General features: G+C 46.8%; 1 protein-coding gene across 3 annotated transcripts in view; it reads right to left on the reverse strand.

Annotated features, from left to right (window-relative positions):
- Window positions 1-421: 421 nt before the first annotated feature.
- The window catches only part of LOC115078138 (C-type lectin domain family 2 member D-like), a 38,365-nt gene continuing 11,972 nt past the window's right edge, over window positions 422-26,814 (reverse strand). The window contains exons 2-6 of one of the 3 annotated variants that reach the window (XM_029580819.1): window positions 9,475-9,579; window positions 2,588-2,611; window positions 2,367-2,533; window positions 1,556-1,659; window positions 422-1,200 (exon numbers count right to left, since the gene is read on the reverse strand). In XM_029580819.1, coding sequence (XP_029436679.1) covers window positions 1,092-1,200; window positions 1,556-1,659; window positions 2,367-2,533; window positions 2,588-2,611; window positions 9,475-9,579 — 509 coding nt within the window. In that variant the 3' untranslated portion in view covers window positions 422-1,091. Of the gene's footprint in view, window positions 1,201-1,555; window positions 1,660-2,366; window positions 2,612-9,474; window positions 9,580-26,814 lie in introns of all 3 variants that reach the window. The other 2 variants (XM_029580818.1, XM_029580820.1) reach the window with 2 other exon arrangements.

A 26,814-nucleotide genomic window follows, 5' to 3' on the forward strand; every position in this document is an offset into this window, starting at 1 on the left:
ACACCGCTGGTAGAAGTGTGATCGCACGCGAAAAGGGGGCAGAGACGGCCCCGGAAGAGGAGGAGTCAGGGAGGCACCAGGGCAGACACCGCGAAGACATCGCTGACTGTGAAAAGGTAGGAACCCTTTTCACTGCCACCTTTTACGATGGTGCTATTGGGTGTGAAAGCCAGCAGCAATAACACTGTGGAGGTGCGATCACTGTCAGCTTTTGCAGGCCTACCCCCCTTCCCCGCCAGATTTTCTATGACCTTAGAAAACCCAGGCCTAAGTTTGTACCTGAGACAATGGAGGGTAAAGTGACTTGCCCAAGGTCACAAGGAGCGACAGCAGGACTCAAACCCTGGTCTCTTGGTGCATAGCCCACTGCTCTAACCACTAGGCTACTCCTCCACTCCTGAACAGGGTCAGCTGGGCCTGGTTTCACCTCATTGCAACCCTGGTTTCTTTAAAACTACATTTCCATGCATGCAATGGGGCAAACCCCGGACTCTGGTGGGGGTGCTAATCCTAACCTCAAAGAGTGAAGAAATGCCAGAACAGTCTTGTGTTTGCACGCAGACACATGCACATTTTGACCTGTTTGGGTCTCATCAGTGCAGCAGAGCCCTTGAGTTGTAATTGAAACACAAAGCACTCTGGGAGAGTCAATTATAGTCCAGGACGGGTGATCTGACAGGGAAGGCAGCTACAAATGTATATATTTATTTCACGTTTTTATATACCTGTATTCGTTTTCACATCATATCAGTTTACACGGAACGGTTTAACAAAGTGAAGAGATACATAGAACCAGTAGAGTTAACATAATTTTATTTTTATTTATTTCGGATTTTTATATACCGGCATTCGAGACCGCAGTCCCATCATGCTGGTTCACATAAAACAGGGGTGCATAATAAACATAAACCAGAACAATGGTGCGGAAAAGGCAGTTACATGTAACAGGGTGACTAGAACTTGGCGAAGAAGGGCAGGAAGATTAAGATAGGTAACAGCATGAAATATAATTCAAACAGGGTTGTAGTAGTTACAGTTTTTGCAGGAAGTGGTAAGGTTGAATGCAGACACACATTTGTAAATGAAAGTCCCTAAAAACGGTGCTGGGTGCAGATCCAGTTTCTGTACATCAGGCAGTTTGCACTCCTGACGCTGCCATCAGTCAGGTAGGCACAACCCGGTTCCTGTGAAATGCTAAACCTGCAACACACAGGAAAACCACTGTAAGGGAGACATTAAGTAAAAAAAATAATGAAATAATGTGTACTGAACCTTGGCAAAGGGAAACAAAGTAAAAATGTAGAAACGTGCAAAAGGAAACACCGTTTCCAGGCTTTCTTCTCAGGAAATAAATGGCCTTGTTGGCTCAGAAGCCTTGAGCACCAGGATTTTCCTTCCCAATATCTCGAGGGCTGATAGGGACAACCATCAGGTGCCACACTGAGAGCCAAGTCGGGTGGTACTAATGCTTTAAGGCCCTTAGTCAGTGAGAAACTCCTGCAAGCTCCGGGCACTTTGCACATCGCATTAATGCATGGGATTCACCAAGACTTACGTGTTATTGAATTCCGATCCATCCGTCCATCTCCACGGCTGCCCTTGCTCTCTTCTCAGACCGATCCAGTGATCGGAGCGGCCTTTATGGCGAATTGTGAAATCCTTGCAAGAATAAAAGCATGACCTGTCAGCTTTGCTTCCACGAGGGGCTCCCTGATATTAAAGGCCCAGCTGGGTCTCCCTGCACCAAACCCTGCCCTACGGGTGAAGTAAGTTACACGTCTCGCTCAACCCTACACAGCTTCTCTCTGTACTCCCCTCCCTTCTGGCTCTCATCAGGGAATCGTAATGCACCACTTCACTTCCTGTTCAGCTCCCATCCTGCATAGCCACTCTCCTTACTCCTTCCTCATCCAGCTCTTATCAGGGAATCATTACAAATGGTCTCTCTTCTCCCTATCCAGTTCCCTGCGAGGAATCATCATGCATGACCCAGCTCCTTGCTCCTCTCTCTCCTGGTTCTCATCAGGGAGTCATCCCAACTCAAGCCTCCTTTCTCCTCATCCGGTTTTCATCAAGGACCCATCATGCATGGCCTGTTTCCTATCTAGTTTCTATCTCTTTCCAAGTGGGCTTACCCTTCAGAGTAATAACCATTAGATCCCAGCTCCTGTGTACAAAGCCATCCGCTTTCCAAATAAATGATCTGGGTGTGCACTGTGCAGCCCAGTAACTTCAGCAGAAAATGGAGCTATGGGGGTGGGGGGGTGGGTGGACTCAAACCTACTTCATACCAAGGACCACTACCATTTCCCTAGAGACGTGCGCCTCCTTTCCAGGCTGCTGTGGGAGGGACCCCTCACACTCACCAGTTCCTGCTGGGTCTCGATGTGAGCGAGGGAGGCGTTGTGAGAGGTGCAGAAGCTCTGGGCCGTGTCCCAATCTCTTGAGTCCTCAGAGAAAAAATAACATTTGCTTCTGTACCAGATCCAGCCGTCTGCACAGGGATCTGAAGGAGGAGGACGGGGCGAGGGATCTGCAGGAGGAGGACGGGGCGAGGGATCTGCAGGAGGAGGACGGGGCGAGGGATCTGCAGAAGCCTTGCTTTGGGTAACTACAGAATGAGAGAATAATTACAGGTCAGAGACACTCTCCTTGTATCAGACATTAAGCTCTCTCCTCCCAAAGCATTCAGCCTTCAATCTCTCCCCACACATGCACTTCTGGTTTCTTTAATTATATAAAAGAGGACAGTCATTTTTATTTTATTTATTTAAGGAAATCCTCTATACCAGTGGTTCTCAACCTTTATTCTGTCAGGACACACCTGACAGATGGTTCTCACATGCATGACACACTCAACACATGATCGTCACGGGGCTAAATGTAACCATATACTCTCTAACTACAGGAACAACCCTGACCCCCCCAGCAATGTGTTATGATTCCTGCCCGCGGAGTTTCCTCCGCGAGCAGGCTTCTCACCTCCGTTTTGCTGTGCTGCTTTCTCCTGCTTGGCGCAGGGCCGCCGGCGTTCTTCGTGGCAGGAGCCACAGCTTCTGCTCTTCATAGTGGCAGGGAGTGCCGCCGACGCTTTCCTCCACTTCGCGGCCCAGAGGGCGCGGTCCTCAGGCTCCCTTGCGGTTTGGAGCTGCCTTCCAGCCTGCCTTCTGAGTCAGGGAGCCGTCCCCGGCGTCGGGGCCTGCTCCTCAACCCAGCCCTGCTTTTCCGTCATTGGCATCTGTGCAGGGCCGCTGACCATGGTCCTGTACAGCTTCCTGTTTCCTGCTCCTAAGGCGCGGGCTGTGCCTCTTCACAAGATTTAAAGGGCCAGCGGCCGGATATGCCCCGGGCCCCACCTAATGACTGTTTCCTGGTTCAGCCCTATATAAGGGCTTCTCCTGCACTCTTGGTAGCCTTGCATTGCAGTTTCCTGCTCCTGGAAGTCTCATCTTCCAGCGCTCCATCAGGTCTTCATTCTTCCTTGGAGCTCCATGTCTCGTCTTGCTTTCTAAGTCTTCATTTCCTGTGGCTTCCTGATGTTCCATGTCTTCATGTTTCGAGGTTACCAGTCCAGGCTTCCTGATGTTCCACTTCCTGATGTTCCAGGCTTCCTGATGTTCCGAGGTTCCGCTCCTCCTTCGCTTATTTCAAGTCCTCTTGACCCTCCAGCTCCTTTGATTCTCCAGACGACACCTTGTTGGACTAAATCTGTCTCGTCGGTTCCTGTTTTTGTCATTGGAGATTCTTCTCAGATGGATTCCCTTCTTGTGCTTGTCCCGCTCTCTGCATGGTCCGTGACCAGCCTTCGAGGTTGTATAGAGTGCGCAGAGTGACAGGGTGATCCGTGACCAGCCCCATTGGGTCCGCCCGTGACGGTGGGCTGTGTAGGGTGCCCTAAGAGACAGTGCCACTGTCTGATCCTGTTATGCTCTCCTCCTCCAGAGGGGAGGAGTTAGCAATCTGTTATCGCTCACCCTGCCAAGAGGGCGGAGTTAGCAATCTGTTCTGCTTTCCTCTTGAAAGGGGGAGTAGTTAGCAATCTGTCATGATCTGCTCCTCCAGAAGGGGGGAGTTAACTATCTGTAGTGCTTACCCCGCCATGAGGGCGGAGTTAGTAATCTGTTAGTGAACTGCTGTTAGATGATCCTGTAAGGGAAGAAGGTAGCAAACTGTTATGGATCAACTCCCCAGGGAAGAGAAGCTGGCAATCTGTTCAATGGCACTCTTCTGAGGAGAGGAGCTAACAATAGGTATATTGTACTTCACTACTGAGATAGCAATCTATCATGCCTCCGCTGCGGAGTAGCAATCTGTTATATATAGGCTGCTGGCAAGTCCCATAGAAAGAGAAGGTAGCTATCTATATAATACTTTCGTAAGCGGTGTTAGTGGTCGGTAGTGGTTGGCTCCCACAGAGTGACAGTAGTGTAAGGAATGACCACGTAGAGGAAATGGTGAATCCCTGGGCTGATGGCAGATGACAGCGCCCCCAGGAGGAGATCCTGAGAGGAACCACAGGCTAAGCTGGAACATGAAATAAACACAAATAGTTCTTTATTAGGCTGGAAGCTGAACCACCAGTGGTGGCAGTAATGAGTCAATGTGTCCGGCAGGGCTGAAGTCCTGATACTAGAATATAATCTCTGGGTTGCTGAGCTGTAGAGAGAGACTAGAAGTAGTGAGTAGACAGGGTATACTGGATACAAGATGGTACACTCACAATAGTAGATGTCTGCAATGGTTTCTATGCCACAGAGAGTATTCAGTACATTCAGGAACAAGAGCCATAGGCGAGCACTGGTTCCTATAAACAGTCTGTAATAAGAACTCACAATAGCTCTATATGAAATGGCTTCTAGAGTAGAAGAGGGTCTGTAAAGGATTCTAGGAACATGGGCCCTCGTGGAGCGAGTACCGGTTCCTATCTGCAATCTTGCCAATATAACTCATGATCTCCGTACCTGCGATAATGTCTTGGACGGAAGGGAGTCTTCAGAGCTATAGGAATGTAGGCTCTCGTGGAGCAAGTACCGATTCCTATTTACAATAGAACTCACTGTGTTCACGTCTGCGATCACTTCCAGGCAATGAGGAGTCTTCTGAGTATTCAGGGACGTAGGCCCTCGAGGAGTGAGTACCAGATCCCGTCTTGGCAATCTGAAATCAAGAAGAGAGAGCGGAGCCCCCGTGGAGCGGGTACTCCTGGTAAGTTTGAAAAGGCCGAGCAGTGGAGAAGAATTCCCCTGGCTGACTCGAATCGCTGTTGCAAGTAGCGTGGACTGCCGAAGCAAATCCAAATGGAGTTCCTTGCTAACTCGCTAGAAGTTAGCAAAGACCTTTTAAAGTGAAAATGGATGACGTCACTAAGGGGGGGCGCCCCCGAGGTTCGCGCCCTTGCTCGTACAAAGTCTGGAGTGTGCACGCGCCCTTACTTCATCAGGAACATGGCGGATCCGTAGCGTCAAGCCAGCCCGGGGACATCGGGACCAAGAGGCAGGGAGAAGCCGCGGCTGCATCTGTCCGTCAGAGCTGAAGGGAGTCGCTCCCAAGGTAGAGAGGGTGGAGAGAGGGCGAGAAGAGGCACGAATGCAACAGATCCTTCCCAGCTTCTTGTCTCATTCAGAATCTTCCTAATTCCTTGTCTCGAGACTTCCAAGCTCCTCATCCACATCCAGAGTCTTCTCGTCTATGTCTTGAATCTTTTGTGACATAAGGCCTCCGTCTACCTCATCCTCAGTCTGGCCTGCTGCTTCTTGCAGATACCTAGCGGCAGGTCCGAAAGGGCTGGGAACGGTCAGAGGACTGTTCACTAACCAACATAGAGTTGTTGGCTTCCAGAAGCATGCAGGTCCGGCAGAGGGTTAGACTTTGTCTTCATCCATGCTTGGACACGTCTCGCCAATCCTCGGTGCTGTCTTGGATTCTTCTTGGATCTTGCCGAGGCCCAAGGGCACACAATCCCCTCAAGTTGGGATCACTTTCCTAGCGTTTCCTTTATATAATAGAATTCAAGGCCTTCCTAAGGCCTCCCTACTTATAACACAATGGTTGCAGAACAGAACAAGTAAATTCCCCGTTGAATAAGCCCTCCTTATGAAAAGACATTAATTTATCACCAATGCATGTCTTTTGAGAAAACACAACAAATAGTAAAATACTTCACCTTGGTCACACACATAGAATTGACCTTCACCAAGTACAGAAAGACCACATATTACAAATATGGAGACAGAAACTGGAATGGAAACCCTAAAAAAACACTCTGCATTCTGTGCAAAACAGAAATATAGCACCTAACAGACTTCCAGTATCTGAAATAATGTACACATAGAAACATAGAAAATGACGGCAGAAGAAGACCAATCGGTCCATCCAGTCTGCCCAGCAAGCTTCACACTTCTTTTTTCTCATACTTATCTGTTTCTCTTGGCTCTTATTAACCTTAGGTTCTATTTCCCTTTCACCCCCACCATTAATGTAGAGAGCAGTGATGGAGCTGCTTCCAAGTGAAATATTAAGTTTGATTAGTTGGTTAAGCGGCAGCATAGCTCTCTGCTGTTGAAGCAGAGAGCAATGCTGGTTATGCGTGAAGTATTAGTTTTTCTTCTCCCCTGCCGTTGTAGCAGAGAGCTATGCTAAGGATTCAATAGTGTATACATGATTTTTCTCACATAAGAGGTTTGTTTTTTGTTTAGGATGAGAGATGGTAGCATCACCAGTGGAAGCGGACTGGCTGGTTGCTAAGGATATCTTCCTCGGATCTATTATGTGCTGAGGTTCATCAGGCACATCTTCTGAATGAAATGAGCGTGACAGAACATCTGCTCTGGTGTTTCAATCTTCCGGTCGTACTTAAGCACAAAATCAAAACGGTTGAAGAATAAAGACCACCTGGCCTGTCTGTATTTCAAACGTTGTGCATGGCTGAGATACTCAAGGTTTTTGTGATCCATGAAGACGGTTATTTGATGTTGAGCGCTTCCAGGCCATGGCCGCCACTCCTCAAATGCAAGCTTTATAGCTAGGAGCTCCTTGTCACCGATTCCGTAGTTCTTCTCGGCTGGAGAAAATCTTTGTGAGAAGAATGAACAGGGTTGTAAGGTCTTTGAGTCTCCCGCTTGGCTCAACACAGCCCCTACCCCCACATCTGAAGCATCAACTTTGACAATAAAGGGTTTGTTGGGATCTGGATGCCGCAAGCACGGTTCAGTGGAGAAGGCAGTCTTCAATTTCTCGAACGCGGAAATGGCCTCCGTTTACCATTTTGAAGCATTAGCACCCTTACGGGTCATTGCAGTCAAGGGTACAGTCAAAGAAGAATAGTTCTTAATAAAACTGCGATAATAATTGGTGAACCCCAGGAATCTCCTCAAGGCCTTCAGGCTGGTGCACAAAGTTACACCTGCATTATGGAACTCAAACAGTAACAACCCTATCTATGAAAAGGCAGCACTGCAAAAATTACACCAGGCCCTAAACACCAATGCACCTCCTATTAGGAAACAGAACAAGCCAAGCTACTATAGATCCCTACCAAGAAACTACAAGTTCGCAGAACACCCTTAGCTGGGTCACACACGCAGAACACAGACAGACCCTCACCAAATACAGAATAAAGTGACATAAAGCTAATGTTTTTGTTTTTGCGTTGTTGCAGTATATACAGAGTTTGGTTTCTTGCCATTTCCAGTTCAGTTTTTGTCTCCACATTTCTATTTATACATTCCCCGAGAAATATAAAATAATTCTAAAACTAGAATATAATAAATGTTTAAAAACAACTGATAAATGGAATAACATCCAATCATTAAACATTTTCAAAATTATTAAAAATTCTCCAAACACCAATAAAATATTTCTAACAGCAGACATATCATATAATACCAAATAATTAAAGTGGCAGTCAATCAAGAAAGATAAACTTAAAAAGCCACCTTTACTTACCTCTGCAGTAACTCTCATACTTCTTTCCCTTGTAGGCCAATAGCACACACCAGAAGCAGCAAGGGCTGCTGAAGCTCTGTCCTCACACTCCTCTTCTTTAGGGCCCACAACCAGTCACTCATACACAGTCTCTGTCTCACACACACCAGTCACCTCCCTAACCAGTCTCTCTTCCTCACACACACACACACACCAGTCACCTCCCTGACCAGTCTCTCTTACTCACACACACACACACACAACAGTCACCTCCCTGACCAGTCTCTCTTCCTCACACACGCACAGTCACCTCCCTGACCAGTCTCTCTTCCTCACACACACACACCAGTCACCTCCCTGACCAGTCTCTCTTCCTCACACACACACACAGTCACCTCCCTGACCAGTCTCTCTTCCTCACACACACACACCAGTCACCTCCCTGACCAGTCTCTTTCTCTCGCAGCACAGGCAAACTGCTGAGTGTAGCGGGGCCAGGAAGAGCCTTTCTGCAGCAGCAGCATGCATGCTGCAGAAAGTGACAACCAGTCACTCATACACAGTCTCTGTCTCACACACACCAGTCACCTCCCTGACCAGTCTCTCTTACTCACACACACCATTCACCTCCCTAACCAGTCTCTCTTCCTCACACACACACACACACACACACAGTCACCTCCCTGACCAGTCTCTCTTCCTCACACACACCAGTCACCTCCCTGACCAGTCTCTCTTCCTCACACACACCATTCACCTCCCTAACCAGTCTCTCTTCCTCACACACACACACACATACAAGTCACCTCCCTGACCAGTCTCTCTTCCTCACACACACACACACACACACACACAGTCACCTCCCTGACCAGTCTCTCTTCCTCACACACACACACACACACACACACACACACACCAGTCACCTCCCTGACCAGTCTCTTTCTCTTGCAGCACAGGCAAACTGCTGAGTGTAGCGGGCCCAGGAAGAGCCTTTCTGCAGCAGCAGCATGCATGCATGGCCTTTTCTTCTTTCCACGTACCCGGTAAACATCACTTCCTCTTCCGAGCCACAGGGGCAGGAAGAAGAAAAAACAGTGTTCCTGTTGCTGGCTTCCACAAACACTGCTGCCGTTCCCCTCGGGGCTTGAATGTGTTGATAGCCTGGGCAGGAATGGCTGCAGTATTCATCTCGCTGAGATGAAAGGGGGGGGGGGGGAAGAGCAGCGGGTGACACACTGGTTGAGAACCTCTGCTCTAGGTAAACCTCTGGTACCACCTCAAGCCTAGCAGAGCACACAACATCTCACTCTCTGCATACAGACCTGCTTTCTATCCACTGCCCCACCCGGATAAAGAGAGTCTACATCCTGAAAGCCAACAAATGCCATAGGTTAGTCCAATAGAGATCTGGCCTGCAATCTATTCACTGACCTTAAAACCCTGTAAATTATTTTTTCCTTTCTGTTATACGGGGGCAGTTACTCAGCACTGTGGTTCTCTCCCTCCTGTGAGGCGCTGAGTGCAGAAAGTATCCCGGGGCACCTCACTTACCTGCCAGGACTATTATACCCAGAATCAAAGCCAGAATCAGAACAGTAAGTAGCACCAGAGCGATCACAGGCACGGGAAACCTTCTGCAGATGAAGTCTGCCTTGCCTGAAACACAGAAAGGAGAAAGAGAGGATTTCACTGGCTGAAAACTGCTAGGAAGCTTTTGGGTCATCTTCATATCTCTCCAAGGACAGGACGGAGGCGGCTTCCTTACCTCCACACTCCCAACACAACTAAGAGACAGAAAGCTGCCCATGGACACAGGACCCAAATACTGTGCAACCCTCAATGCCAGCTCTACTGCTTCTCCTCTGCTCAATCAGAAGCTATTTTATTTCTTATAACTATTACTGTGGGTTTTTTCTTTTTTAGTATTTTGGGGGAAGAGATGACTAAAGTTGTTAACCAATCCTTAGGGCCTCTGTCCTTGGATTGAAAGGTCTCCTCTGCAGCTGCTTTCTCTCAGTTACAGGTGAATGTGGCTCAGGCTTCTAATGACAAACAGCACATAAACATCCCAAATTTCTCACAGTGCATAAAGGGGCTGATTTTAAAAGTTACACGCGTGGGGTACATTTGTGCGCTCCGGGTTGCGCGCACAACCCGGAGCGCACAAAAGTACACCCGATTTTATAACATGCACGTGCTGCCGCGTGCTTGTTATAAAATCCAGGGTCGGTGCACGCAAGGGGGTGCACCCAAGTGCACCTTGCGTGCCGAGCCCTAGGGGAGGCCCGATGGCTTTCCCCATTCCCTCCAAGGCTGCTCCGAAATTGGAGCAGCCTTGGAGGGAACTTTTTTTTGGGTCCCCCCCACCTTTCCCTCCCTTCCCCTATCTAACCCACCCCCCAGCTCTACCTAAATCCCCACCTACCTTATTTCGCACACATGTCCCGCGACGCCGGCTGGCGCCGGCGCACTGTGCCAGAGCACTCGGCCCCGCCTCGACTCCACGCCCCGTCCACGCCCCAGGCCCGCCCCTTTTTCGAAGCTCCAGGACATACGTGCGTCCCGGGGCTTGTGTGAGCCACCGAGCCTATGCAAAATAGGCTTGGCGCACGCAGGGGTAGGTTTTCGGGGATTACGCGCGTAACCCTTTGAAAATCTACCCCAAAGGCAACTGTAGAAGTCTATAAAGAGCTTCTAAAATATTTGAAAGCACTATATCAGCTGGACAATTAAACTGAACCAGCAAGAAAGAAGTCTGTGTGTTTTGTACTGAGAAAATAATGTAATATGGCAGCTCTGACTTTTAAAATACATTCAATCAAAAATCTAATGGAACTTCCATAAATCCTCTGGCATTCATTGCCAGAAGATGTGGTGAAAGCTGTGTTTAAAAAAGGTTTGGACAAGTTCCTGGAGCGAAGCCATAAACCATTATTAAAGTTAGAGTTGCAGAAATCCACTGCTTATTCTTGGGATAAGCAGTTTGGAATCTCTCTACCTCTTGGGATCCTACCAGGTACTTGTGACCTGGATTGGACACTGTTGGAAAAAGGAAACTGGGATTGATGGACCTTTGGTCTGACTCAGAATGGCAACTCTTTATGTTCCTATTTTATTTCACTTCTTATGTATCAGTCTCAGAATCATGGTTTCACCCTCCAGCAGTTTAAATTATTCTTAACTTATACATGCAGTTGGCAACAACCTTTATGAACTATTTCATGCAGTCAAATGTCTATCGGCTTCAAAAGGAAGCTTTGACTTAGCCACTGCCTCTGACAAATGTAACCAATTTGCTAATTTCTTTATTCAGGAGGTTCAAGTGATTTGTCTAAGATGTGAAAACTATTAGTTTGATTTAATTACTTGTACAGTTTGCCTTATGTACTAGATCAATTACTAATATGTACTAGAAATTTTCACTTGATAGATACTAACGCATGCCTACGAATACCACCTCTAAGGTCAATCTTTGTTTATCTGTTTGTCGAGTTATAACTATGAATGTCACTTTGTAAACCATTGTGATCTATACATAGAACAACGGTATACAACATGTCTAAATAAATAAAAACTGAATAAATTTGTGATAGCTCTCCACCTACTGCCTCCCTCCCAACCAAAAATACTGCACTTAGTTGTCCTACCCGGGACGCCTTCGATCCCGTCACAGCAAACGAGATTTCCTGTGTTATCGCCTGAGACCCTGTTCCTCTCTCTTAAAGCCATGTCCCACTGCCATCCTGAAACCTGTCAAGGATGATGTTAACCCATCTACTGCAAGCATCACCGATCTCTCCTCTTTGAAACAAGCCGTAGTCAGACCTATTCTGAAGAAATCTAATGCTGATCCTGTACTTTTCTTTACTGGTCCATTTCATCACTGCCCTTCCTCTTAAAAGCAATTCAGGTCCTTGAACAACTTTTCTTGGTTTTCTGGAGGAGCAGTCAATACTTGATCGGTTTCGCTTTCATAGGGGGCCCAGCACGGAGACTCTTCCGCTATCTAATGCTGACACAGTTCTAAGGGGTTTTCATGTGAATGTTAACTACCCGATGGTCCTCTTGAGCACATCCGTTGTGTCTGACACTCTGGAGCATATGATTCTCATCTCTCAGTTTCAATCCCTAGAGGTCACAGATACAGTCTTAAACTGGTTTACGTCAGAATGAGCAATGCACCCTCTTCCTGGTGTCCTTCTCAGTCACTCTCTTCAACATATATCTCTCACCTTTATGCAAAATTCCTCCCTGCCTAGGAGTCAATTTCAAACTGTACACCGATGATATCCAGAGTTTTTTTTAATATCTTTTGACTGTTCTTGGGATTACACCTTTGACCTGATTTCCCTATACATGAACTGTGTGACGTGCTGGTTCACACACAATAAACGTCAACATAACATCCACAAGACTGAAATTATTATTCTATCGAACCTGTATACCTACCGAGCACAAAATTTGAAATTTAGAAGTCATTATTGATTCTACTCTATCTATGAAGGCTCAAATTAATTCTGTCTTAAAAGCAGAAATTTTACAAATTATGCACCACACCACCTAAAATCCCTGCTTGAAAAATCTGATTTTCGGCAGACTCAGTCCCAAGATGGTGGCACGCTGAGTGGTAGGGAAAACAGGGACTCTTGAAGCTCCATCAAACTTACTATTTCCACTGAGAATATGTCTGCTAAAAGAAAAGGACAAATATAGGTTTTCCCGTCGGTATCCTTATCTTCATCGATGGTTCAACAACTTCCTAAGCCCAACAACAAAAGATCCAAGGAATGAGGATTCCTAAGTGGAGAGAAAGCTTTGTTTGAGCTGGCGGAGGAGTTATCCTTGAGCCCTGACCTGAGGCAAGCACCGACACAGAGGACAGAGGAGGCGTTGCAGCCTGGACCATCTTTCAGGGGAATCTCTTCCGGACTGAATGCAGAGGGGACAACGGTAACCGCGGCTTCGGTAGAAGTGGGACAAACTGTTGCGGAAAATCCTGGGATCACGACAGCGGTTGAACATCAGGTACTGGGCTGGGACCAGGAACAACAGGGATGGAATCCACGGGAAGAGCTCTGCCAGTCCCTGTGGAGGAATACCTGAATTTGTTCCTTTGGTAATCCCCGAACGCCCTCAAGTCGTCACCCTTGTCGCTTTGTGGGATATGATGGCTGGAATTGTGTCTACCTTTAATAGTTTCAATACTAGATTGGAGCATTCAATACAACAAAATACTACAACCACTTCACAGATGCAAGACCAAATACATTCTTTACTTGTTAAAGTTACTGCTTTAAAAGAGAAGGACTCTGGGACTTTAGACTTCAAAGCGGCCACAGTCAGAGATAGAGAAACTCTGGCAAAAAGGAATGAAACAATAGAGAATAAATCTAGGCAATTAAATTTGTGCATACTAAATTTCCCCAGAGTTTTTTTTATTTATTTATTTATTAAAAAGTGTTTGCATACCGTCTTTACAAACAGTGTTTAATCAAAACGGTTTACATAACTAAATAAAAATGTAAATAAAGATTTAAATTTAAAAGAACAAAGATTATCAAATTATAAAAGCTCAAAATTACAAAAATATACAATAAAAATAAAAATCTAAAACAATGAATAGTTTACATAAAAAATAAACCCCATACACCACTCTGAAAAAGTTTATGCAGGAAATATTGGGTTTTATCCAGGAAGAGCTTCCATCAACAAATAAATGTTACTTTCTCCCAAAGTCTGCAGCAACAACTGGCAGAAAGAATTGGCAGGGGAACCTCACTGAAATAATAGAAAATTCAGCCACTGAAGTATTGGAAAGAGCTACGCTTCTGGTGTCCTTCATTTCCTTAACTGATTTACAACTAGTAATGAGAAAATATTTTAGAAGTTTTCCCGTTTCATTTATGAATGCTAATGTTAAAATCTACCCCGACTTGGCAGCATCTACACAAACTAGATGAAGGGCTTTTTAGCCCTCGTCAAGAGGTTATTGGTCTAGGTTTTTTCTTTATGGTTAAGTTTCCATGTAAATGCGTCCTAAAGAGAGGGGAAGAAATCTTTATATTTGTAGCCCCAGAGCAATTAAGGATTTTTATAGATTTGAGAAAAACAGCTACATCTACTCCCACAAATACATGAAACGTTTTGTTGTTTGCGTGTTAATGCTATTTTCCTTTATGGATTTATGTTAATCCTGTAATTCTCTCTATACATTTCTGGGAGTCCTGAGACTATTGCTTTATGGTTATATGGAAAATATGTGTTTTTACAGATAATGCCTTGATGCAGTTTTCTTTGTAGGACTTTACAGATTGTTAATCCATCTTTTTCTTATTTGCCAAAATGTTAGATTTTTGTAATGAAAAAATTGATAAAGAATAAAAAAAAAAAAAGAAAAATCTGATTTTCAGTTTCTACTCCAAGCTCTTATTCTAAATGGCTTGAACCACTGCAATGCTTTATACCTTGCATTACCAGCTTGCTCCATCAGGGCATTGGAGATAGTCCAAGTCTATTGATCGTTTACTGACGGGCACAAAACCGCGTGATCACATCACCCTGGTCCTGAAGGCACTGCACAAGCACTACAAAGTTGCAATTCTTATTCGGAACAGCGATATGTCTGTCTGAGTCAGCACCGTACTGTGAATACATAACCCCCCAGGGCCTTGCGCTCAGCCAATAAACTCCTTTTGGAAGTAGCAGACCTCTCGTCTACTAGAGAGAGCATTCTCAGGAGCTGGCCCTCACTGCTGGAACTCATTGCCAGATGTCCTTCGTACGATCCCACGCCCTAAGGCCTTTAACAAAGCACCGGAATGTTGATTAGGTTTGATGCAGAAAAAGCATTTGATCGCATTAGTTGATCCTTTATGTTTGCCACCTTAGACTCCTTGGGTATCACTGGCTATTCGCCCCAGGTGCTGACAGCACTATAGTATAGTCCAAAGGCTTCAGTGTTAGGCAACGGGACTCTTTCGGCTCCCTTTGAACTACATCGGGGGACCCGGCAAGGTTGCCCTTTATCCCCACTGATTTTTATTCTTACTTTAGAACCCCTGTTAAATCACATCAGGAGTAACAATCGTTTCAAAGGAATCTCTCTGCGTCCAAGTGAACCAGCACCCTATAAATTGGTAGCCTTCGCCGATGAGCTCCCTGTTCACATTAGTAGCTCACAGATCTCTTGGAAGGCTTTAATGCAAGAAGCACACACATGGATTCGGGAGGATTTTCTGATTCCTGGGTAGCAAACTCCATAGTATACCTTGGAGTTCTAATCCCCCGGATTCTGGCCCTGGTGCAGCCCTTAAAGTATAGAGTTATATGGAGGAAGATGAATGGCAAAATCTGCCAATCAGTTTAGCAGGATGGGCGGCATTTTACCAAATGATGCTTCTTCCTCAATGGCTATGCGCGATGCAGTTACTCCCAGTGTACTGGTCTAAAAGGGAACTATAGGGAATAGATACCCAGGTGAGCCAGCTCTTGTGGAGAGGAAGAAAGCCATGAATAGCTTTACTAAAACTTTGCTATCCAAAAAAACATGGAGGGTTGGGGCTTGGCAAACCTAAAGGCCTACAATGTGGCTTGTCAATTACATCACGCCACTGACTGGATTATGGGCACCAGTTACTCTACAACTTTAGCTGTTGAGCTTCTTCAAGTTCAACTCCTACAGCTTTCTTATATCTTACATAAAATGCAGCAAGTACTCCCCTTACATCTTCACTAGACCTACTCTAGCAGCATGACGCTGGTCTTGTCAGAGGCTAGGGTTTCCTCGACAGACTACTCATTTTTTGCCTATATTGGAGAACAAGGACTTCCTATCTGGCAAGTAAAACATAACGTTTAAGAGCTGGTATGAAAAGGGCATTCGGGCCATAGTTCATGTGGCAGATGAATTTATGCTATACGCTCTTTTCTGGCTCTCCAGGAGAGTTATGGTCTCCCTTCACAGCAATTTTACACATACCTACAAATACGCCTCTATGTACAATCCTTAACTTTACCTGACCCTCAATCATGCCTGGGAACTTCTCTCGGACTTTCTGGATCTAGATGACCCCATTCGACATGAGTTGTTTTTTCGGTATAAGCTGCTTAACAAATATCAAACTCCTCTCTGTTGGGATGCCCTTGTGGACAGCTGAAATAGGGACTCGGAACCAAATTAACCTCAGCGTACTACAAAAGGATGTTTTACACGTGCATAGTCCCTAGTGGTACATAGTCCTCTTCAGAAACTTAAATTTACATTTCTGTAGAGCTTTTACGCAGCTTCTGCACAGGCCAACAAACTGGGGAATTTAGGTAGTGGACATTGTCCTAAGTGCGGCGATTCTCGCAGCACGCTCGGACACCGATTTTGCACATGTCCAACAATTTGATCATTTTGGCCCTGTGTCCATCAATACCTTTTTCACATGCGTGGTACATCCTTTGCGTTTACTGTGAACCTATTTCTCTGGGCCAACATGAGGGGCATCTCACTCCCTAATGCGTATGTGAAATGGTGGTGTAGATTGATACTGCTCGGAAAAAACAATGTATTCTGCAAAAGAATGGATCTCCTGGGACCCGCCCACTAAAACACACTTTCCTAATCTGATCCACCAAACTTGTATCTTAGATAAATACATAGATGAAACTGAATGGTTTATAAAGAAGATTTTGTTAAACGCTGGGACTTATATCTCCAATCTCTCTCCCCCTTAGCTCAGGGTGTGGTTCTCAATGACTTACCAATTGATTAGCCTTAACTTAATTGTTTTTCTTCCATTGACTTAGTAATGATGTAATGTGGCTCTCATACTCACTCTGATGATTCAGGATCCTGCAGTTTGGGGTGGGTGCTCAGTATGGTGCTCCTTTTTCTCAAAGCTGAGTGTATTCATTTTGTTAAATGACCTACCAGTTTGTTGATATAATGATTGAATAAACTAGAATACCTTTACCTGATTAGTTATATTTTTTTCAGGTGGTGCTACACTGTTTATGCTTTGTTATTTGTCTTTGTTGATTATTCTTTGTTCAATAAAAATGATTGGATAAGTTCTTGGAGGAGAAGTCCATTACCTGCTATTAATTAAGTTGACTTAGAAAATAGCCACTGCTATTACTAGCAACAGTAACATGGAATAGACTTAGCTTTTGGGTACTTGCCAGGTTCTTATAGTCTGGATTGGCCACTGTTGGAAACAGGATGCTGGGCTTGGTGGGCCCTTAATCTGACTCAGTATGGAATGTTCTTATGTTCTTAAAAAAGAAAGCACTGAAGACCTACCTGTTTTGCCAAGCTTTAAAGACTACAGACAGGCCTGGCGTGATCGGGTGTGCATATTGTGCATTTGCAAGGAGCGGCACACCCAGGGAGGCGGCAGGCTGCCGGTGGAACCTAAGCAGCCAAAGGAGGACAGAGCGCGAGCCTCCTGCTGTCTTCAGGCCATAAGGCCCACTGATCTTTCTGCTTGGGGGGGGGGGGGGGGAGAGTGGAAGCTGTGCCACGGCCCAAAGACAGCAGGAGGCCTGCGGGGTCATAGTGCAGCTCATCCAGCCATGGCTCACTGGTGACAGGAGCTTGTATGTGTCACAGCCATGGCTCACTGGTGACAGGAGCTTGAATGTGTCAATGAGTGAGAGCCTGTTTGGGTGTGTTTGTGTGCGTGTGAGAGCCTGTGTGTCACATACACACACACATAATGTATCTGTGAGGGAGAAGGAGCCTGTGTACATTAGAGAGGGAATGTGTGAGAGAATGAATGCGTTATTGTGCGTGTGTGAGAAGGAGGTTATGTTTTGTGCAGCCCTACCTTCCCCATCCACAACAATCTCAGGGTGACTGGAAATCAAACGATCCCAGTATGGAGAGCAGATTTTTAAATCCTTATTAGTTTTAATTACTGGCTGTAATTTGAATTTTTTTTTTTGGAGAGGGGGGAATAGAACATTTTTTAATTGGATATTTTAGTCATCAGATGTTTTGAAATATTTTCTTGGTGTTTGAGAAATTTTAGATATTCTATTCATAAACTGGTTTGAAATAAACACCGAGGAACACAATTTTCATTGAGTTAGATCTGACACTTGTTTTTGATTAACGTTTGACATCTGAATCCAAAAATGACCCCGTTTTTCTCATTTTAAGGTACAGGATACCCTCCCTTTGTCCAAAAATTATACAAAATGTACATAGAAAGGAAATAAAAGAAAAAAATGACCTGAATATACTGTTTATTTAGTTATTTTATTCTTACAAAGGCTATATATTGTTACTGTAAGTCAAATTGCGTACAAGTAGTAAAGTTCTGCTTCCAAACATACATATTAAGGTAAAAATTTACACTTATAGCTTTTCCGACAGTGTTCATAAGAACATAAGAACATGCCATACTGGGTAACACTAAGGGTACATCAAGCCCAGCATCCTGTTTCCAACAGTGGCCAATCCAGGTCATAAGAACCTGGCAAGTACCCAAAAACTAAGTCTATTCCATGTAACCATTGCTAATGGCAGTGGCTATTCTCTAAGTGAACTTAATAGCAGGTAATGGACTTCTCCTCCAAGAACTTATCCAATCCTTTTTTAAACACAGCTACACTAACTGCACTAACCACATCATAGAGGCAACAAATTCCAGAGTTTAATTGTGTGTTGAGTAAAAAAGAACTTTCTCCAATTAGTTTTAAATGTGCCACACGCTAACTTCATGGAGTGCCCCCTAGTCTATTATCCGAAAGAGTAAATAACCGATTCACATCTACCCGTTCTAGACCACTCATGATTTTAAACACCTCTATCATATCCTCCCTCAGTCGTCTCTTCTCCAAGCTGAAAAGTCCTAACCTCTTTAGTCTTTCCTCATAGGGAAGCTGTTCCATTCCCCTTATCATTTTGGTAGCCCTTCTCTGTACCTTCTCCATTGCAATTGGAGAAATTACTTACCTGATAATTTTGTTTTCCTTAGTGTAGACAGATGGACTCAGGACCAATGGGTATAGTGTACTCCTGATAGCAGTTGGAGACGGATCAGATTTCAATCTGACGTCAGTCCCTAGTACATGTACCCCTGCAGGAAGTGCAGCTCTTCAGTATTCTCCTCGAAAAGCATTGTGGATATATGTGTGACTGACTGATTTAATTAACTTGAAATAACTTCAATAACTTGATTAGCTTGAACTGGTTGAGGTGGCTATAGCTGGAGACCGCCAGTGCCCTCAACCGGAAACATCGACACCCGGTAGGATGGGTGTCCTAGATGAAGGAAGCATAGCTTACCCTTGAATCACCCACTCCCGGGGATGTCCCCCGAGAATTCCATGAGTGACGGCAGCCGTGGGTGGGATGCTGAGTCCATCTGTCTACAATAAGGAAAACAAAATTATCAGGTAAGTAATTTCTCCATTTCCTAGCGTATAGCAGATGGACTCAGGACCAATGGGATGTATAAAAGCTACTCCCAAACAGGGTGGGAGGCTGCCCGTGACCCACTTAGTACTGCCCTTGCAAATGCTGTGTCCTCCCGAGCCTGAACATCCAGGCGTTAAAACCTGGAGGTGTGGATGGAGGACCATGTCGCCGCCCTGCAGATCTCGGCAGGTGACAGCATCTTGGTTTCCGCCCAGGACACTGCCTGGGCTCTAGCAGAATGGGCCTTGATTTGTAGAGGCAGTAGCTTGCCTGCTTCTACGTAGGCCGCCTCGATGACTTCTTTGATCCAGCGGGCTATGGTTGCTCGCGAGGTCGCTTCCCCTTGCCTCTTCCCATTATGAAAGATGAATAGGTGGTCCGTTTTTCGTATGGGTTCCGACATTTCCAGGTATCTGGATAGGAATCTGCCGACCTTGAGGTGGCGTAGACTTCGGGTTTCTTCCGAATTCTTATGCTCATCTGGTGATGTTAGTGAGGTGGTTTGGTTGAGATAGAAGTGAGACTACCACTTTGTGGAGGAACGAGGGAACCATGCGTAACTGGATGGCTCCTGGGGTGAGCCTGAGAAACGGCTCACGGCAGGACAGTGCTTGTAGCTCTGATATACGATGGGCTGAACAAACTGCCAGCAGGAAGGCTGTCTTCAATGTTAATAGTCGGAGAGACAAGCCGCGGAGAGGTCTGAAGGAGGCTCCTGCTAAGAAATCCAGGACCAGGTTGAAGTTCCAAAGAGGTACCAGCCTCTTTAGGGGTGGTCGCATGTGCTTGACTCCTTTCAGGAAGCGGGAAACATTTGGGTGAGAGGCTATGCAGTTGCTCTCACTCTTAGATCCGTAGCATGACGATGCGGCCACCTGTACCTTGATGGCATTGAGGGACAATCCCTTCTGTAGGTCTATCTGTAGGAATTCCAAGATCATGGGAATTTTGACTGAACGTGGTATGGTGTCGTGGTCCTCGCACCAGGCTTCAAATACACTCCAAATCCTTATGTATGTTAGAGATGTGGAGAACTTGAGCACTCGGAATAGAGTGTTAATTACAGCCCCCGAGTGTCCGCTCTTTCTCAAGCAAGTCGTCTCAATGGCCAGACCGTAAGAGAGAATTGAGCTGGATCCTAGTGGAGGGTCGGCCCTTGTTGGAGCAGGTCCCTGTGAGGAGGTAGTGGCAGGGTAGTGGCAGGGTAGTGGCAGGTCTGTGACTGTCAGTAGTCTTCGCATGTCTGCATACCACGGTCTTCTTGGCCAGTCCGGGGCCACAAGATGTACTGGTGCCCTGTGTTGTTCTATCTTGTGAATGATTGCACCCAATAGGGACCACAGCGGGAAGGTGTATAACAGAGTCTCCTGTGGCCAGGTCTGTACCAGGGTATCGATCCCCCGGAACTGAGGTTCCCGCCTGCGGCTGAAGGAACTGGGCACTTGGGTGTTTGACCAGTTTGCCAGGGGGGTCCATGGTTGGTGTCCCCCAACGGTTCACTATCAGTTAGAACGCTGCGGTCCGACAGCTTCCATTCTCCTGGGTCTAGATCTTCTCTGCTGAGGTGATCCACCGTGATGTTGTCTTTCCCGGCGATGTGGATGGCCGAGATCTCCAGGCAATTTGATTACGCCCACGACATTAGGAGGTCTATTTCCAGAGATGTCCGTTGGCTTCTGGTTCCTCCATGACGGTTGATATAGGCCACTGTTGTGGCGTTGTCTGACATTACTATGACCGTTTTGTCTCGGGGTCTGTGACTGAACCGTAGAAAGGCTAGTCTGACTGCCCGGGCTTCTAGGCGATTGATATTCCATCCCGACTCTTCTGTGTTCCACTGCCCTTGGACGGTTAGCTCCTCGCAGTGTGCTTCCCATTCTCGTGGGCTGGCATCTGTGGTGAGCAGCACCCAGGTCGGTGAGGATAGTCTTGTTCCCTGGCTCAGGTAGCCATCTTGTAGCCATCGTAGCTGGGTGCGAACTCAGCCCGGGAGCTGTAGACGTACGGTGTAGTTCTGAGACAGTGGGTTCCATCGCGATAGAAGTGAGCATTGTAGGGGTCTCATGTGAGCTCGTGCCCCTGGCACTACTTCCCGTGTGGATGCCATGAGACCAAAGACTTGTAGGTAATCCTGTTCACTCAGCAGGGTTTGTAACTGATTCATCAGTTTTGATCTCCTTGTCGGTGTCAGGATTACCTTGTCCTCTTTGGGGTCGAATCGGACTCCTAAGTATTCTAGAGACTGTGAGGGCTGCAGACAGCTCTTTTTTGCGTTGACTACCCATCCGAGGCTCTCCAGTAGAGTTTTGACTCTGTTGGTTGCCTGGTGACTTTGCTCTGGGGATTTTGACCTGATCAGCCAATAGTCTAGGAAAGGATGTACGAGGATTCCTTCCTTCCTCAGTGTTGCCGCCACCACCACTATGATCTTGGTTAATGTCCGGGGTGCTGTGGCTAACCCGAAGGAAGGTGCCCAGAACTGGTAGTGATGGTCCAGGATTTTGAAGCATAGGAAGCGCTGATGTTCTTGATGGATCGCAATATGTAGGTAGGCTTCCAACAGATCCGGGGATGTGAGAAACTCTCCCGGTTGTATCGCCCTTAATACAGAGCATAGGGTTTCCATGTGGAAGCGGGGAATCTTCAGGTGATGGTTGACCGACTTGAGGTCCAGGATGGGCCTGAACGTTCCCTCTTTCTTCGTGACGATAAAATAAATGGAATAATGCCCAGTATTTATTTGTTGTGGAGGTACTGGGGTTATGGCCTCTAGGGCTAGCCATCTGGTCAGTGTAGCTTCCACTGCCACCCTCTTGGAGGGGTCGTGGCAGGGAAATTCCACGAACTTGACTGGAGGGGTTTGGATGAAATCCAGGTAGTACCCCTCTCGAATGATGGTTAGGACCCACTTGTCCGAAGTTATCTCGACCCATCTTTGGTAGAATAGGGCAAGTCTGCCCTCCTATGGCTTCTTCCTTTGGACTGGTCGGCTGATTTTCATTGAGGGGTGCAGCTAGGGCCTGGTCCCGAGCTGGTTCCCCTTTTGTTGTGCTTGTTCCGAAGGACTGGTTCCTGCCTGTAGGACGAGGCACTTGATAAGTGTTTCTGTATGGATTGAAGCACTGTGAGCCTCTGCCCCTGGAAGATCAGGGGAAGGGTCGCATTTTCTCTTATTCCTGTCCTCTGGTAGCCGCGGCAGGGGGGACTCGCCCTATTTGTTAGCAAGTTTCTCTCGTTTGCTTCCAAACAGGAGGGATCCCTTGATGGGCATCCTTGTGAGTCTCGTTTTGGAAGACGCGTTGGCTGACTAGTTACGGAGCCAGAGCTGCCTCCTGGCTGACCCAGCTGATAACCCTCTTCTAGCTGCGGTGCGCATCAGATCGGAAGCAGCATCTGCGAGGAATGATCCTGTTGGTTCCATGGCTTCCCCAGGAGTGTTGCTCCTGGTCTGTGAAAGGCAGGCACGTGTCACTACAGCGCAGCAGGCCGCTATCTGTAGGGACATAGCAGCGGCGAAGGACTGTTTGAGGATAGATTCCAGACGTCTGTCTTGAGCGTCCTTGAGCGCTGCTTCTCCCTCCACCGGGATAGTAGTGCGCTTCGAGACCGCGCAGACCATGCCAGGAGATCTTTGGCAGCTGAGTCCAGAGGGTACATGGCTGCCAGAGCCCGGCCCCCTTTGAATGCAGTTTCTGGGGCCTCCCATTTCAAATCAATTAGTTGCTGGAAGCTCGTTCTTGGTGAAGAAGCGTCTCATGGTTCAATGGGGTAGTCCCCCTGGTGCAGGTTCTTATGGCCTGGATTGGCCACTGTTGGAAACAGGATGCTGGGCTTGATGGACCCTTGGTCTGACCCAGTATGGCATGTTCTTATGTTCCCAGAGGGAGTTCCCCTTCTTCCAGAGGTTCTGACTCCTCATCTGAGATGTCCGTGTCCCTGAAGGTGGGGCTTCTGGGTGGTGGGATCACTTCCCTGGGCCTAGAGGGTCCCGGTATATTGAGGTCCTCTGGTGAAGTCAATTAGTTGCTGGAAGCTCGTTCTTGGTGAAGAAGTGTCTCATGGTTCAATGGGGTAGTCCCCCTGGTGCAGGTTCTTATGGCCTGGATTGGCCACTGTTGGAAACAGGATGCTGGGCTTGATGGACCCTTGGTCTGACCCAGTATGGCATTTTCTTATGTTCTTATAGGCGGCCCCAATTGTATATGGATGAAGGTATGCCGGCCTTTGAAGAATTCCACCCAGGAGATAGATGCTGGGTCTAGACTGAGGGGTGCCGTGTCCCTGGGGAGCCCCATTTGGGGGGGGGGGTCTCTCTGTGTAATACTAGGTCCGGTGTACTGCTCGAGAGGCTGAGGTCCGGTACTGAGTGGGTAGGGCCATGATTTGGGTCCCCTGGGGCCTCGTCACACTGTATGCACAGGGCCGTGGCCTCCTCATGCTGTGCAGCTCTGGTATGGCATGCTGGGCAAAGGCTCTGAGCTTTGAGTTTGTTTTCCCGGCGGTGCCATGGCTTGTGCGCGTATCTCACCGCTGTGCGCTTCGGTGAGCATTGAAGTTGCGCGCGTAGGTTTGGTGCGCGCATGCAGGAAGATGTGCGCGCAGGTCGTAGTTATGCACCCAGCACAGTAAGCGCGTGGTTAGGCATGTCGCTTGTGCGCTCGGCACTGGTGCGTGCAACGTTTGTGTGCACAAAGGATTTGTGCGCCCGGCTCGACCCTGTGCACATGGATCGAAACGGCGGCGGACAGAGCCAAAATGGTGACGGCAACCACACGGGCAATATGGTGACCACCTCGGAGGGTCTCCATGTGGCTGACCCTTGGATCTAGCCGGAGCCTGGCCCTGTTGGGGCGGATCAACCCGGTGGCACTGGTCCCGGCCGGCGATCTGTGCAACTCCTCGAGCTTCGGAGACCGAAGTCTTTAAAGAAGATTTCTACCTTACCTTGTCTTTGGCGCTTATCGGCTTCATTCCAGGCGGTCTCCAGCTGTGGGGGGAGAGGGCAAATACCTTCACCGCTGCGCTCGAGGTTGCACCCGCTGCCTCTCAGCCGCGCCTGAAATCAGGGGCTAGTCCCCGCTGAGAGTCGGCCGCCGGACCAAGGCTCACCTCCGAGGGATTGCGGAAATCACCTAGGGAATTCTCAACAGGGGGAGGGACCTGAAGGTGTCACCGCAGGACAGCGGGGCTCGTCTGTTGTGATAAGATTTCTTGTTTCTGGTTTTCTCCGGTACCTTTACTCTAATGCTGTGAGAGCACTGCTATGGAGACGGAAAAATACTGAAGAGCTGCACTTCCTGTAGGGGTACATGCACTAGGGCTGACGTCAGATTGAAATCTGATCTGTCTCCAACGGCTATCAGGAGTATACTATACCCATTGGTCCTGAGTCCATCTGCTACACGCTAGGAAATTACAAATATGGAGACATAAACTGGAATGGAAACCCAAAAAAGCCAATCTGCATTCTGTGCAAAACAGAAATATAGCATCTAACAGACTTCCAGGATCTGAAATAATGTACACAAACTAATATGCACAAAGTTACACCTCAAACAGTAACAACCCTATCTATGAAAAGGCTGCCCTTCTCTGTACCTTCTCCATCGCAACTATATCTTTTTTGAGATGCGGCGACCAGAATTGTACACAGTACTCAAGGTGCGGTCGCACCATGGAGCGATACAGAGGCATTATGACATTTTCCATTTTATTCACCTTTCCTTTTCTAATAATTCCCAACATTCTTCCTGTAATTTATCACAATCTGCTTGTGATTTAACTACTCTGAACATTTTTGTGTCATATGCAAATTTGATTATCTCACTCGTCGTATTTCTTTCCAGATCATTTATAAATATATTGAACAGTAAGGGTCCCGATACAGATCCCTGAGGCACTCCACTGTCCACTCCCTTCCACTGAGAAAATTGTCCATTTAATCCTACTCTCTGTTTCCTGTCTTTTAGCCAGTTTGCAATCCATGAAAGGAAATTGCCACCTATCCCATGACTTTTTATTTTTCCTAGAAGCCTCTCATGAGGAACTTTATCAAATGTCTTCTGAAAATCCAAGTACACTACATCTACCGGTTCACCTTTATCCACATGTTTATTAACTCCTTCAAAAAGGTGAAGCAGATTTGTGAGGCAAGACTTGCCTTGGGTAAAGCCATGCTGACTTTGTTCCATTAAACCATGTCTTTCTATATGTTCTGTGATTTTGATGTTTAGAACACTTTCCACTATCTTTCCTGGCACTGAAGTCAGGCTAACCGGACTGTAGTTTCCCGGATCTCCCCTGGAGCCTTTTTTAAATCTTGGGGTTACATTAGCTATCTGTGGACAATCTCGCCTGATGCTCCAACAATAGTCAGCCATAATATGTACATCCTATCTACCCTGATACCGAGCCTCCATGACCTTCAAATCTTGGTGGAATCGTTCACCTTGCTCATCACTGACTGCACCAAGGTTTTTCGGAAAGTCAGCAAGATGGCTGTGCAGAAAATGCACCTTGATGCTCATGTTGCAATGAAGCATTTTGAAGCTCTCCAAGAGTTTCTGGACAATTTCAGTGTAATTCTGTTCTCGTGTATTTCCAAGAATGTCCTTGACAAGGTCTCTCCCCCCCCCAGTGTTGGTAGGCTCTGCTCTGTCTCCCCTAGCAGCTTAAAATACTGAAAATGCTATTTGTGAAAATATCTCTCTCCCCCCATACAACAATTCTGGCACTTACCGTAAAGTGCGAAAAAGTTATTGCAGTTTGCGGTAAGACCTATGCAAAGCGTAAAGATAGGCTGTTTATCGCAAAGTGCGTTATTACCATAAAACACGCCCCTTTTCCTATTGCATGCGATATTTAGTGCATTTTGATAAATCCAGGCCTAAGATAGGCTGTAGAGAAAAAAACGTGACGTGATAGAAGAAAACTAACTGCAGTTTTGAAATCAGCAGGCCTATTTAAGTCTAAAACAGCTGAAAAATCGAACTCAACAGGAGTAATGTTAAAAATTGTTCCCTAGTGTAATTATTCTTTTTATGAATATGATTTCACTATTATGATTGATGTTTTATATTTCTTGACTTTATTATTTAATGTTTCTGTTGTGGAGTCTCAGTTTTAGTGGACCCTTGGGCCGACCTGTAAGAGACTGGGAGAAGGTGTTCCCTGTCTCTAGTACACTGCAGGACGGGAGGCAGATGTCAGGCAGGACGTGGATGGTGCTCTTCATCCTGGAAGCTGGTGCTCCCCCGGGAGGAGCCCGTAGGGGTCCAGCCGCTGGGACTTAGGCGAGTCGTGGAACTTGAGACTGAAGCAGGAACTGGAACCAGACAAGAACAGCGGGCAACGCTGTAGCAAGACTCGGATACTGGAACCAGGCAGGAACTGTAGCAAGACTCGGATACTGGAACCAGGCAGGAACTGTAGCAATACTCGGATACTGGAACCAGGCAGGAACTGTAGCAAGACTCGGG

This window comes from Rhinatrema bivittatum, chromosome 16 (genome assembly GCF_901001135.1).
Source record: "Rhinatrema bivittatum chromosome 16, aRhiBiv1.1, whole genome shotgun sequence".
In the NCBI taxonomy this organism is placed as follows: domain Eukaryota; kingdom Metazoa; phylum Chordata; class Amphibia; order Gymnophiona; family Rhinatrematidae; genus Rhinatrema; species Rhinatrema bivittatum.